This window comes from Daucus carota, chromosome 3, assembly GCF_001625215.2.
Source record: "Daucus carota subsp. sativus chromosome 3, DH1 v3.0, whole genome shotgun sequence".
In the NCBI taxonomy this organism is placed as follows: Eukaryota; Viridiplantae; Streptophyta; class Magnoliopsida; order Apiales; family Apiaceae; genus Daucus; species Daucus carota.
This window is the reverse complement of record NC_030383.2, coordinates 37,629,110-37,643,896: the sequence shown is the minus strand read 5'-3', so window position 1 is coordinate 37,643,896 and position 14,787 is coordinate 37,629,110. Positions and strand designations below refer to the sequence as shown.

At 38.0% G+C, this 14,787-nt stretch overlaps 1 protein-coding gene across 1 annotated transcript; it reads right to left on the bottom strand.

Moving 5' to 3' along the window:
- Positions 1 to 5,363: 5,363 nt before the first annotated feature.
- LOC108212420 (uncharacterized) lies at positions 5,364 to 6,602 on the bottom strand. The gene has a single exon (XM_017384146.1). The coding sequence runs from the start codon at positions 6,600 to 6,602 to the stop codon at positions 5,364 to 5,366; it is 1,239 nt and encodes a 412-aa protein (XP_017239635.1).
- Between the last annotated feature and the right edge of the window lie 8,185 nt (positions 6,603 to 14,787).

Here is a 14,787-nt window from a genome sequence, read left to right as displayed (position 1 = left end):
TTCAACAGTACTTGCTATTTACCTTGCTTTCTTATCAGAGTTGAGTTAGTACCTCTTTGATTACAAATAGGCTAAACATGTGCCTTTCAGAATTACTTTGCTAATCGTCTACTTCGTGAAGATCGACTAGAGTCGGAAATACTAGGATCTTGTTCGAGTAAAATGCCCACATTCTTCGTTAATTAAGTCCACCTCTATTTCGGGTTGACTTCTACCCTTCGTAATATTTTAATATCGCAGCTTCAACTTACCAAGCTTTTCGTTCAAGGAGTTTATTTGTCTCTTCGATTTTATTCTCTACAACCTAGTCTGAATCAAAGCTTTTAATCTAGATCTCGAATCATCACTCTTGTTAGTAAATGGTTCTCTGAAGATTTCTTTTATTCGTTGTTCATGTGTCAAAACTGTTCATTCCGTTATCAAATCCTTATTTGATATCTTCTTCAACTCCTCCCATTTATATCAGATCCTTTACTATTGCTGATTAATATTCTCTAATAACAACCAACTTAATGATTCATCATTTCATTTCTAGACTTACGTTCCCCTTTTATTTGGATTATTTACCACCTTCGAGAATAATTTCTAAGTTGTACTTTAAAGGGTGTATTTGTTCACATCCAAGAAAAGGGTTGGAAGTTTTCTTTCGTAATGAGACGTTTCCTAAAACTCCGAGAAAGATGCTTGTAACTGGTAAACACGAATGAATTACATTCGTGGAAGTGGTGGAAATATAAAGTCTCTATATGGGGTAAATTTGAGGGTTGAAAATGATAACCCTTATGCTAGCAAAGTGTGGAATCTGTGGGTGGCGCCAATCGACGATCGCGATCAGACTGCGAGGGCGACACATGATGGTTTTTACTAAATGGCGGTGATCGAGCCATGAGGTAGAACCGTCAAGGATTGAGACCAATATCAAATATTTCTTATTTCTGAAATGTTTATCCCTGTGTGTCTTATTATGCTACTTTCCTTTATTTATATGCAGCCATAGTAATGTGAACTTCTATGATTCCTTGGCAAGATTTCTTTTCATAGCAATGGACTTGCTGAGCATATCAATTGCTCATACCTGTGAAATTCTCTATTTTCTTTCAAACAGTGAAGACAGAATATGGCGATAATGAGAAGGACAATCAGAAAGAGGGTAACAGCAAGGGCAAGGGCAAAGCATGAAGCATGTGCGAAGGCTCATTTCTGTGACGTCGGTGTTTACTTTTATTATTATAATAATAGTTTGTAACCTTGCACTTATTATTGTAATCGTATTCTTTTTGACGAACAAGCATTTTATTAATAAGACTCACTTGTAACAATATTACCAACTTCAATAGGAACAGACCTCCTATCGAAAACTCGATCTGGAAAAGAACGCGACAACCTAGCTAGAGTATGGGCTGCCACATTAGCAGATCGTTTAACATGAACCAAAGAAAATTTTTGGAAATCACGGAATTCCACTCGACACTCCTCTATCACTTTACCAAACTGAGACCTCATAGAAACCTGGCTACGGATTGGTTGAGTTACTACTAAGCAGTCCGTTTCGATCACCACCTTCTGCCAACCTTTATTTTTAATCCAGCTGAGGGCCTCCTTTATAGCAATGGCCTCCGCCATCTCAGGAGCTACTGAATCCAATCTGTACAGCGTTTGAGCTTCCACCATGTACCCTGTGTGATCCCTCGCAATCATGCTCACACCATAAGCATACTGATCAGTAAAGAGAGCTGCGTCAACCGATACCTTTAATACATCGATCTGTGGCTTGGCCCAAACTACTGCTCCATCTCCGTCAAACGTGCTCGGAAAAAGAGCCTTAGTGGTAAACTTTTGGGCAGATATCCATTGGAAAAGGTACTGTTTAGCTGAAGCAACTACTCGGTAAACTCCAGTATGTTTTTGGTTCCAAACAACTGCATTGCGGGCCTTCCATATAGCCCAACACAGAGTTAAAATCTCTGCCAGACTCGTTCTGCTGTATTGTTGCACCATCCTTGAAAACCAACTATGGAGATCATTATCTTGATTTAAACACATGCCCGGGAACGCTATATGCCAACACTGATCCGCAAATGAGCACTGAACTAAAGCATGTATTATAGTTTCTTCACCCCTGCCACAGACAGGACACTCGGTTGCAATTGGGACATACTTCTGTCTGAGTATCGTCAGGGTCGGTAAACAATTTGAGAGGGCTCGCCAAAACATATTCAATACTTTCGGAGGAGCTTTTACATGCCACAATTTACTCCACAAACTATCTCTATCCTCGGAGCTCCATAAACCTTTTTGCATTTGAATAGATCTGTAAGCACTCCGAACAGAATAGTTACCAGAGGGATCTTTATTCCAGAAAATTTCATCAGCTGTATTATCCTCCGTGAGAGGGATACTAAGGATTTTTTGCTGATCCCTGCTGTTAAACAAATCCCTTATCATGTCTACGTCCCACTCATGTCGATCGATTTGAAAGAGTGCCTGAACTTTCTGCTGCTGCAAGGCCTGATTATCTGAACTGACACATGGATTAGCGTCATCCTGCAGCCATGGTTGTCCCAGAATATTAATACTGGTCCCTGACCCAACCCTCCATCTCACCCCGGCTAGCACTACATTTTTTGCTTCCCATATACTCCTCCAAACAAAACTCGGGTTGTTCCCAAGTTTAGAATCAATAAAATTTCCTTCAGGGAAATATCTAGCCTTATACAGCTTGGTAGACAAGTTGTCTGGTTTAGTAAGCAACCGCCAACCTTGCTTGCCTAAGAGAGAAAGGTTAAAATCTCGAAAATTCCTGAATCCCAGGCCACCTGTTGATTTATGCTTACTCATCTTCTCCCATCCCATCCAACTTATACCTCTACTCTCATCAGATTGATTCCCCCACCAGAATTTAGAGATAGCTCGCTCAATTTCTTTTGTGATCTCGAGTGGTAGCAGAAAGACGCTCATCGCATAACTCGGTAAGGTTTGAGCTACTGCTTTCACCAAAGTCTCCCTGCCAGCTTGAGAGAAGAATCTACCATTCCAACTCTGCAATTTCTTTCGCACTTTATCTTTTATAAAGCCAAATGTGACTGACCTGTTCCTCCCAACCATGCTAGGTAACCCCAGATATGTGGTGTTTTCGTCCGTCTCAGACATATTCAAGAGTTGACAGATGTCACTCCTATCCTGTAAGTCTGTATTTGAGCTAAAGCAAATAGAAGACTTCTCCAGATTAACCTTCTGACCAGAAGCAAGCTCGAAATTGTGCAACAAATTCTTCACACTAACAGCTTCACCTACATTTGCACCACAATAGATATAACTATCGTCCGCAAATAGCATATGGTTAACACTTGGAGCTTGGCGGCAAATTTTAATACCTCTTACTAGATGATTGTCCTCATATCTACGTAACATAGCAGACAGACCTTCAGCGCAAAGGATAAACAGATATGCGGACAAAGGGTCTCCCTGCCTGATTCCCCTTGTTGGAGAAATAGGCCCCATTTCTCTCGATCCATGCTTAATCCCGTAAGTCACTGTTTGAACAGTTTGCATGACCAACTGAATCCACCTTTCGTGAAACCCCATCTTTCCTAATACTGCCCGCAAATATCCCCATTCAATACGATCATACGCTTTACTCATGTCTAGCTTAAGCGCCATACTCCCCTCTTTCCCTCTGCGTTTCCTCTTTAAGTAATGCATTAATTCATAAGAGACCATAATATTGTCCGTAATGAGTCTCCCAGGAATAAAAGCACTCTGATTATCAGAGATCACTCCCTCCAGTAAATTTTTCATGCGATTGGCGAGAACTTTGGTAATTATTTTAACCAACACATTACATAGCGATATAGGTCTTAGATCGCTAATGACAGCAGGGTTCTTTTTCTTCGGAATCAAAACAACATTTGTTTCATTAAGCCCCTGCAGCATCTCTCCTGTTCGAACAAAATCTCTAACCATCTGTACTACGTCGTCCCCCACTATAGACCAGTGTTTCTGGAAGAAGGCTGGGGTCATGCCATCCGGCCCCGGGGCCTTATCTGGATGCATTTGGAACAGGGCATTTTTAACCTCCACTACCGTAACTTCAGCTAATAAAACCTGGTTCTGCTCTGCTGTAATTCTCGTAGATACACAATCAACAACTGGCTCCCAATCCGTACTTGAAGCTTGAAACAACTGATTGTAAAAGGTACAGATCAGAGTCTCCAGGCCATTGTCCCAGTCACACCACTGACCATCTTCGTTCTTCAGCTTGCTAATTTGATTCGTCCTGCGTCTTCCACTGGCGAAGGCATGAAAATACTTACTATTTTGGTCTCCTGAGTGTAACCAAAGTTGTTTAGACCTCTGACGCCAGAATATTTCACGCTGCTCCATAATTAGTCTAAGATTAGCCTTGATTTCCTTGTATTTTTCCTGCGACTGACTATCCCTCTTAGCCCTTAGAATTTGTAACTCGTTCTTGCAGCTTCTAATACGGTCACCAAAATTGCCAGTGATATCTTTTCCCCACTCATACAAACTTTCCCCACACAGCTGAATTTTTTGCTGTATGCCCGCTCTGGAAGATTCCCAATTATCTATGATTAGTTGTTTGCACATGGGTTCCGTTAACCACGCATTTTCAAAGCGGAATCGCCTTATATATGTAGACCGCTGCACCACTCGCGGTTGTAAAAAAATTGGGTTATGATCAGACGGTGATCCTTCAAGATTGTATAATTTTGCTCTTGGAAACAGCTCCAGCCACTCCTGAGATACCAACGCCCTATCCAACTTTACTTCAGTCCATTCTGGGGTCCCTCTTCCCCTTTCCCATGTATACTGATGACCTACTAGCTCCATATCCTGCAGGCCGGTTTCGTTCAAAGTCTCTATAAATCCCTCTATAAGCCAGTTCGGGTACTGAGCACCACCAAACTTATCATCTTGTGATGTTACATTATTTGCGTCCCCTATGACACACCATGGGAGGTTGGCGTCCCTGGCTAAGTTTCGAAGAAGATCCCATGTTTTCCGCCTTTGAGACCTGTTTGGCTCTCCGTAAAAACCTGTCAACCTCCATCCTGCCATACCCTCAAGATTAGCTATTACATCAATATGGTTCTGTGAATAGCTACGAACCTCTGCTTGATCCGTTTCTCTCCACATTAGAGCAATTCCTCCACTTCTTCCTTGAGGTTCTACCACGAAAAGACCCTCAAAATTCAGACTTCTACTAATCCATTCCATCCTTCCTTTCTTCGCTAGAGTTTCACAGAGAAATAAAAAAGTGGGTTTTTCTCGACGGACTATGTCAGCTAGGAACTGAACTTTCCAGGGGAGCCCTAACCCCTGGCAGTTCCAACTTAGAGTGCTCATAATTCTAGGCGGGTCTGCCCTGCAGAGCCCGCCGGTAGCAAGTTTTTTTGGTTCTTTACTTCAGTACTATACTCCTCTGTCATTGGTACATCTACTATCTCTGTTTCTTTGTTTGGGCTGTTTGTACTGGGCTCATCTACCCTTCTCCTTTTTGGGTCCGACAATATTAGCCCACTATTTTCTGAGGCCGTGATAATCTCTCTATCTTTTGCAAAATTCGAATTTGTGATAAGGGCGCCAACCTCGTTTAAATTGCCTCCAATTTCGCCTTTTCCGCCAATTAAGCCAATCTGTTTTGCTGTTCCAACAAACTCTCGCTCTATCCCTACAATCCCGGGATTTTGCGTAATCTCTGTACTGACTTTCCCAGCTGTCTGTGCTACACCGTCTCCTCCCTTCCTCGCCGGATTTGTCCCTTGGTTTGTCACCGGAGGTTGTCCACCCTGTCTTAACCATTTCGAGCCAATTGTATGACTCCTTCTTCTCGGTTCTGCACGCATCCAGGCTCCATACGGTTTTTCTATCATCTCCAGGGGCGTGTCAAAAATCTTCTCACAGAATTTTTCACTATGACCCACTAAACCACACACAAAGCAAAAGGTTGGAACTCCTTCATATTTGAATTCTACCCAGCACCATTGCTCTGCACTACGCTTAAGCTTCATTCTCCTTTTTAGTGGCAAGTCTAAGTTTAAAGAGACACGAACACGTAAGAAGTCTCGCCAAACACCTACAAAATTATTCCCGTCTGACTCCACAAAGGTTCCAATATAATTTCCGATATCCTTAACAACACGTTGTGACATAAATCCATGACTCATTCCATGTAACTGGACCCATATATCCAACCTATTCAGGGGTACGACTCGTGGATCATCGCCTTCTTTCAATCTCTGAATCACCAATTGATAACGACCAAAAGTCCATGGACTCCCATCTATAACCCTCTTGATATCCACTTCATGGTAGAACTGAAAGATGTATCGGTTGGGCTCCAACTCCTTAACATATACTCCCCTGCCAGGCTTCCAAAGAGATGCCATTTTATTCTGCATGGCTTGAAAATCTATCGATGACTCCGTTAGGAATCGCCCCACTAAGCACCATCTTACGTCGATTTCAGAAAGCTCCTCTGTGACTCCTTCATATGATAGTCCCCTCTCTTCCTCCTCTTCAAACGTTATTCTAGCAAATCTATCCTCCATCTCCTGCTCATAAGATCCCTCCCCCGCCATCAGAGTCAATATTGAAGAAGACTTAAAGAAACAGAACGTGAACGCTAGACAAAGAACAGAACGGAAACAGAGATTCACTGAATCAGAAAAACCATGTCATGCGACAAGACGAAGCCAAAAGAGGCTAACCGATTAAATTCCTATTATTGTTAGTATTAGAATCCTCTAAGCATAATTAGTGAGAGCATTGTATTACTTTTAAATGTAATTTGACCCGTATTGTAATCGTATTCTAGACTGTTTGTAAGTGGACGTTAGACCCTGGAACTTGTGGGGCAAGTTATGTAATATATGCAGGTTTGCTGACGTTCTAGTGACGACCTAAATCTGTGGAATACGAGTTTGGGGGCGTTACAGTTTTTGGCATCAGAGCCGAGGTTATATTCTTAGGAAACGGGAACCCTAGGAATATAACGTGAGGAAGCGTAATAGAGATGTAGGTATATATATTTACACTTACGAGAGGGTAAAAGAATTTATACCTTAAATTTTGGACGGTAGATAAACTTCTAGTTATGGAAATATGATTATATTTATACGTATCTAGTAAAAGAAGAGTGCTTTGTAATGATATTTCTTTGTTTATACTGTAGATGGTAGGATCCAGTACTGCTGCTGGGAGACCAGCTACACCTTACCTGCATGGTTACTCGGACTCTGGTACTGAGAGTGACCCTTCTGAGGAGTTTATGGGGATAGAGAGTGATTCTGTCGACACATCCCTTCAGATCTTAGACCCCCCACCACCGGTGATCATAGATCTGGTTAGCGAGGAGGTAGAGCCTACACCCCTGGTACTCATGTTTCTGTTGCTATTGTCGAGGGGGAGGGGTCTAATTCCCCTTTCAGATCTCTGTTAGACATGATTTCTGTCTCTACGTTTACCACTGCTGCTTTACTCACTCCCACACGGGGACTCATGCTTCGGATAGTGGAGGGGATCCATTCTTGTCAGATCTACTTCGAGATTTTCATACGACATCATCTGAGATGTCCACTTTCTCTTTCCCACCGATGACACCTGTTACTGATCGATACCGATTCGATTTCCCTACATCTCAGTTCATGACCTCAGTGGGTGAGGTTCCCGCTCTCAGTGCTGGTGATTTTCAGCCAGTGTATACTTTTACTGATTCGAGGGTTCAGATATCAGACTCGGGGATTGCTACTTCGGTAGTCTATGTTCCTATCTTAGATATCATCACGGCACCAGCCCCGGTTCCTATACAGACTATTATGTCAGACTCTATGTGTACTGCTTGGGACATTCCACCACCTACTACACAGATTGCTACTTCAGTCCCTACCATGACTTATTCAGAGATGACACTACCAGCATCAGTTCTTGGATATACACCGGTATCAGTCCCGGCATCCTCTGTGACTCCGCATGATGGGAGTTCTGCATCACTTTCTTCTCAGTTGGCCGTATTTCGGTAGCTACATACTATGACCAAGAGGTATATGGAGTTATCTGCTGCTTATCAGACTTTGTTGCAGACTAGAGGACCATCTGGTCCTAGTGCAGTTTCAGAGGGTTCATGATCTGGAGCGCGAGATTTCAGTGTGGAGATAGTCCACCAGATAGCTGTCTCGGTGTTTGGAGGGTTGACCGCACATATCCAGCGCCTTCCCTCTACCAGTTCTTGGCACATTAATGCCACTCGTGTTGCTGATTTTGTTGCGGGTGCCTAGGGGGAGTTTCATCATAGACTTTCTGAGTTCTTTGGACCCTAATCTTCCACTTCTTCACGGTACAGACTGTTTCTTTTGCGGGTTAACACTATTGGTATAAGTGTATCCCGGGTATTATTATTGACTATGGCATATATTTTGACGACTGACATTGTATAATATCGAGCTAGAGAGTCGTGCATGTCCTTACTTTTTGATGCAGACTTGATGGTGTCGATCAGCTGATTCTCCCTGGCATCTAGTGATGTACTTAGGCTCTTTTGTATAATTTCATGATATGTCGTTATGATGTATAGATGGATAGATTATGTTTAGATATGATGATGATGATGGATCAGTATGATCATAGTGGATGCAGATGGTTGAGACTTCTTTTGTACCTAAACCTTGTATCTTATGATGATCACGAGTATTGATGATGGATGGTTAATTTATTGCACTATTACCATGTTTATTGTTGTACCTCTTAAACCATTGCTCATATTTATATTGTTCACATGTATCCTCGATTGATAACTTTTTTTCCAAGATTTGTAAACTGTTGAGCATTTTCTTTAAAAAAAAAACTTGAACTACTCTTCTATTTTAAACTTAACCCGGAAACTTGAAATTTGCAAACTCTTCTTTTTAACTAGTAAGTCTTTATTAATTCACCCTAAAACCTTGTTTTAGAAACAAAAACATTTGTCGAATCTTCAACATTCGATTGTATACTACTATTGAATTTACCTTGTGATAAATATATTAATTGTTATTACTAAACCTGTGATATAGCCCTGCTCTAACCAAGATAAATTGTGAATCATACTGCTAATATATTGGAACTAATATTTTTTAGAAACAAGATGGATTATCAGCTAAATGAAAGCCCATTGAAAGAAACCCATCTAGAACAAACCCAAGAATCACCACAATGTCAACCTCCCGGATTTGAGAAAGATATTGAAATAGTGGGTGTGGAAAATGAAAAGAAAACTCTGTTTGCGACTTATATGCTTAAAGGGGAAGCTAACATTTGGTGGGAAGCAAGAAGGGGATTAGAAGGTACTGGTATTATAACTTGGGATAGGTTTACTCAACTATTCCTAGATAAGTATTATCCTAAATATCTCGAAAACCAAATGGAGCTCCAGTTTCTAGAGCTTAAGCAAGGGAATCTATCAGTGGCTGAATATGAGACCAAATTTTTCAGAACTTTCAAGGTTCGAGCCACATCAAGTCGATACAGATGAGAAGAGGGCTCTTCGTTTCCAACAAGGACTGAAGCCTTGGATTCAGAACAGGGTAGTTGTCTTTGAACTTACTAACTACGCGACTCTGGTCCAGAAAGCTGCTATTATGGAGAAAGGGAGCGAACTCTATAACTGCGAAAGAAATGATGATAAGCGTAAGGCTCCGTAGTTTGAACGAAGCCAAGGGAAAAAGTTGTGGAATCAAAAAGTTAAGAATCTTCTGTTAATAAGAAATTTTGGAAGGAAAGGAATCTTTGGGTGGGTAACAGAGATGGCGGTGAGGGAAGTCAGAGGACTAAGCCACCACAGTCTGCACATTTTCTTCAGGAGAAACCACCATAACCCGAGTGGTAAAGGATATTGGGCTTCCCCGCGGCTGGGTGAACCCCTAGGATCGCACAAAAAGGGCTTGTAGGCTTTTATTTAAGGTATCAGGAACGTTGCCATCGGAATGGGGGCTTCATCTGGACAGTTTTCAAGGGCTACCCTTGTTGGGGGTTATCATTGGGTGCACCCTGGGTTGTAATTGTAGGGTTGCGGTTAGGGGATGTAGCTGGTAGGGCTGCACCTGCCTAGACGGAAGCCTAGCAGAGTCATGCTAGGACTCTTCTTCCTTATTTCTAGGAGGATGAGTTAGAGATGGTTTAAGAGTGTCCTAACCATCCTTTATCCACTGATTAAAAGATAAATGCCTCTATTTCAAGGATAATTACTACAATTATGCATATATCATGCATATATTCGGATATACAAAGATTATGAAGGACTCAAGTGGTTTACTTAGGGTAGGATTCCTCGGATAACTATAAAGGGAAGGCTGATTTATCCCAAATTAGAGGAGATAAGAGATTATCTTTTGGCAACACTTATCAAGAACTACATGGCTTGATCCCTATAAATAGGGTATGTAGACACCTTGCAAAAGGATTTAGATTCACAAGCTCTATACTTAAAAGAGAGGAATGTGTACCCTTTGTGACATTACTTCCGAGCACTAGTAGGACGGAATTCCAATATTCCGGCCTCTTTGTTCGTCCTTTTGTGAGCTTAACCCCTAAACACATTCATTTCACCACATTTCCCGGCAGTTGCAGCCCCTACGCAGCCTGCCGTTCAGTTATTTATAACAATTATCCCTAAGATTATGGCACATTATTCTGGGGGTGTTGTATCAATTTCTCTCACAACAATTGTCATGAGCTGTAACTGCTTCTTCAATTCGCATAAACAATGATCTACGCATCCGAAATCTTCGATGAAATTGTGTATTTGTATATGTAGGTGTATTGGAAAAATAATCACAATACCGTCTCGCATGACCACCTTCTCTATTGCGATCAATTACGCGGTGATTCATCATGGAACCACCATGATACGAGATAGAATTTGCTCTTTCACGCTGATTATGAAGGTAAGCCGCACTCATTCTTATGCACCCATTATATCAAGAATGAATCGTGTAGTATTGTCCATTACAGAAAAATATTTTAGATATGTGAAAGTATTTGAGTTTATGTGTTATATCAATCGTGTTTAATTCTCAGTTAGCGTACAATTTACATGTTTATACACTTTCTGATACTTAAAATTTAGATTTATATAATAGTGTTTTTAGTTTTAAAAATTATCTTATTTTTACAACAGTTAAATAAAATTTGGGAATGAAATTTATTTTTAAAAACTATATCATTTGCATTATAAAATAAAATTATTTATTTATTTAAATAACATATGTTCTTGTATAAAACCTTCATTTGATTAAATTCAGAAAATAAATTATTTATAAGTTTTATTTACAATACATAACTACAATATGAAAATTTAGCCGTTAAAATATGAAAATAGTAAAATAATATATTCTTAAATATTGTAATTATTTTAATTAATTAGAATAAAAAAATATATATTGATATAAAATGTTTAATTGACTGAATTTATAAGGAAGTTATTTATGAAATTTATTCACAATAAATAACTATTATATGAAAAATATAATTGTTAGAATTTGAAATAACAGAATAACATTATTTTAAACATAGCTAAACATTTTAGTTGATACCACTGGAGCACAAAATTTATCGTTCAGCAAATTTTTAACTATATAGCTATCTCATGTCACGAATATTTTTTTTTTGTTTTCAACAATTGAGGTTTGATTTTGTGTCAAATATCCGAGGGACTCCTTTTAATTTTTATATATCTGTGGCACGCGCAGTTTGCGGATTGTTAGTCCAAGTCTCAGCCAAAATAGTGATATTACCTAGGCGAAAAGTCGCTGGATTTGTATCCAAGGAAGCATTGTCTTTGGGTTTACGCATCCCTTGGCACGAAACTGCATGGCCGCTAAATACTGATGGCATTGGAAATTGATTCTTACCTTTGTCTGGTATTATAAGTCTTTACTTTCTAAGAAACTACTAGTTGAAGCTGCGCGTTGCGGCGACTTATAAAAATTATATTAATTATTTAATATTAATATTTGTAGAATAAAATAATTTTGTAACTGTTTATAAAAAGTATATTAATATTTCAAATTTAATATTTGTAAGATAAATTAAATTTTATATTATAAAAATCTTGATGTAATACCAATACTAATACTCCCTCCGTCCCATTGGATTGTTAACATCACTTTTTGGCACGCTTTTTAAGGCCTCAATAAAATATAGTTCCATGATGTTTTTTTTTATAAAAAAAATTCTGAATAAAAGTTTGATGTCTAACCTTTTATTCAGAAAAAAAATAAATTTAAAAAATATTATATTGCTATATTTTATAAGAGCCTCAAAATGCGTGCAAACAGTGTACGTTAACAATCCCACGGGACTGAGGGAGTATATAAAATTGTAAAATTAGATTATAATTCATGGTGAAAAAATGAAAATAAATTTATACACGTAATTAACAATTTAAAGCACGATGAATCTTAATTTTATTTGTGTTTTTTTTTTGAAATGTAATCATGTTCTTATATTGTCACCTTCCTCCAAATTTTTTTGATTGATTGTGCACAAAAATATGCAACTTAAATCCCTGAGGTTGTAGTATTGAGAGAGAGGAGGTTGTGTTTATATTTTCCAAAACCCTACAATTTATAGGTGCAGAGAAACTTGTGCTACTCTTTCCCATAATTAAATAATTTGAAACAAAATCAAATTAAAACTCTTAAGCTACTATATTCCATAAATAATCTGAAACAAAATCAGATTTTGAAATTTGCTTCTAATATACCGGGAACTAAAAAAGGTAACTCTAATTTTTGATATTTTTTATCCAAAAATTCTAGAAAATTAGAAAAATAGAACGGGGCGATGTGAGAGGCGCAACCTACATGCCCCTCGCTTCTTCACCATATTTTCCTGTATACAAAGTAAATCATATAAAAATTAACAACAAACATGTCTGATGAACAAAACAAATATTATAAAAGAATAACCAACAAATATACATCATTAATAGTTAATTTATTGATATCATCAATCAATATCATGTCAAAACTCATGTGTTTGAATTTGTCGACTCCCACATAGCGGGTTATAACTATTTGCTTGCAACAACCTTATTTTTTTAATACTATATAGACAGCCTTCACTTATTGTTGCAGAAAAACGGCACCACCGAGTTAGAAATCAATCAAGATAACCATCACCAGAGAGAGGTAGGGTTGTGGTATTGAGAGAGAGGGGGTTGTGTTTATAGGGGTATTTATATGTGCAGAGAGACTTGTGTGCTACTCTTTTTCATAATTAAATAATTTGAAACAAAATCAGATTAAAACTTTCAAGCTACTATATTCCACAAATAATCTGAAAAACAAAATCAGATTCTGAAATCTGCTTCTAATATACCCGAAATTAAAAAAGGTAGTTCTAATATTTGATATTTTTCATCCAAAAATTTCAGAAATTTAGAAAAATAGAACAGAGCGATGTGAGAGGCGCCACCTACACGCCCATGCTTCTCCTTTATATAAGTACTAGTTCAGAAGCCGCGCGTTGCGGCGGCCTATAAAAATTATTTTAATGATTCAATATTAATATTTGTAGAATAAAATAATTTTGTGGATGTCTATAAAAAAATATATTAATGTTTCAAAATTAATATTTGTGGGATAAAACAAATTTTATATTATAAAAATCTTGATGTAATACCAACACTAATATCTAAAATTGCAAAATTGGACTATAATTCATTGGTGAAAAAATGAAAATAAATTTATACATGTAATTAACAATTTAAAATACGACGAATCTTAATTTTATTTGTGTTTTTTTTAAAGTAATCATGTTCTTACATTGTCACCTTCCTCCAATTTTTTTGGATTGATTGTGCACAAAAACATATAAGTTAAATCCGTGAGGTTGTAGCATGGAGAGAGAGGAGGTTGTGTTTAGATGATCATAAACCCTACAATCTATAGGGGTATTTATAGGTGCATAGAGCCTTGTGTGCTTTTTTTCTCATAATTAAATAATCTGAAACAAAATCAGATTAAAACTTTCAAGCTATTATATTCCATAAATAATCTGAAACAAAATCAGATTCAGAAACTTGCTTCTAATATACCCGAAACTAAAAAAGGTAGTTCTAATTTTTGATATTTTTCATTCGAAAATTCTAGAAAATTAAAAAAATAGAACGGAGTAATGTAAGAGGTGTCACCTACACGCCCCTCGCTTCTCCACCATATTTTCCTATATATACAAAGTAAATCATATAAAATTAACAACAACAAACATGTCCGATGAACAAAACAAATATTATTATAAAAGAATAATCAACAAACCTACATCATTAATAGTTAATTTATTGATGTCATCCATTAATATCATGTCAAGACTATATTATTTTCCCTTTGTTTCAATTTGTTGACTCCCACATAGCGGTGTATAACTACCTTTACTTGCAACAACCTTTATTTTTTTAATACTATATAAACAGTCTTCACTTATCGTTGCAGAAGAACGGCACCACCGAGTTAGAAATCAAGCCACCGGAGAGAGGTAGGGTTGTGGTACTGAGAGAGAGGAGGTTGTGTTTAGATGATCCAAAACCCTACAATCTATAAAGGTATTTATAGATGAAGAGAGGCTTGTGTGCTACTCATTCCCATAATTAAATAATCTGAAACAAAACCAAATTAAAACTTTCAAGCTACTATATTCCATAAATAATCTGAAACTAAATCATATTCTGAAACTTACTTCTAATATAACCGAAACTAAAAAGGTAGTTCTATTTTTTGATATTTTTCATCC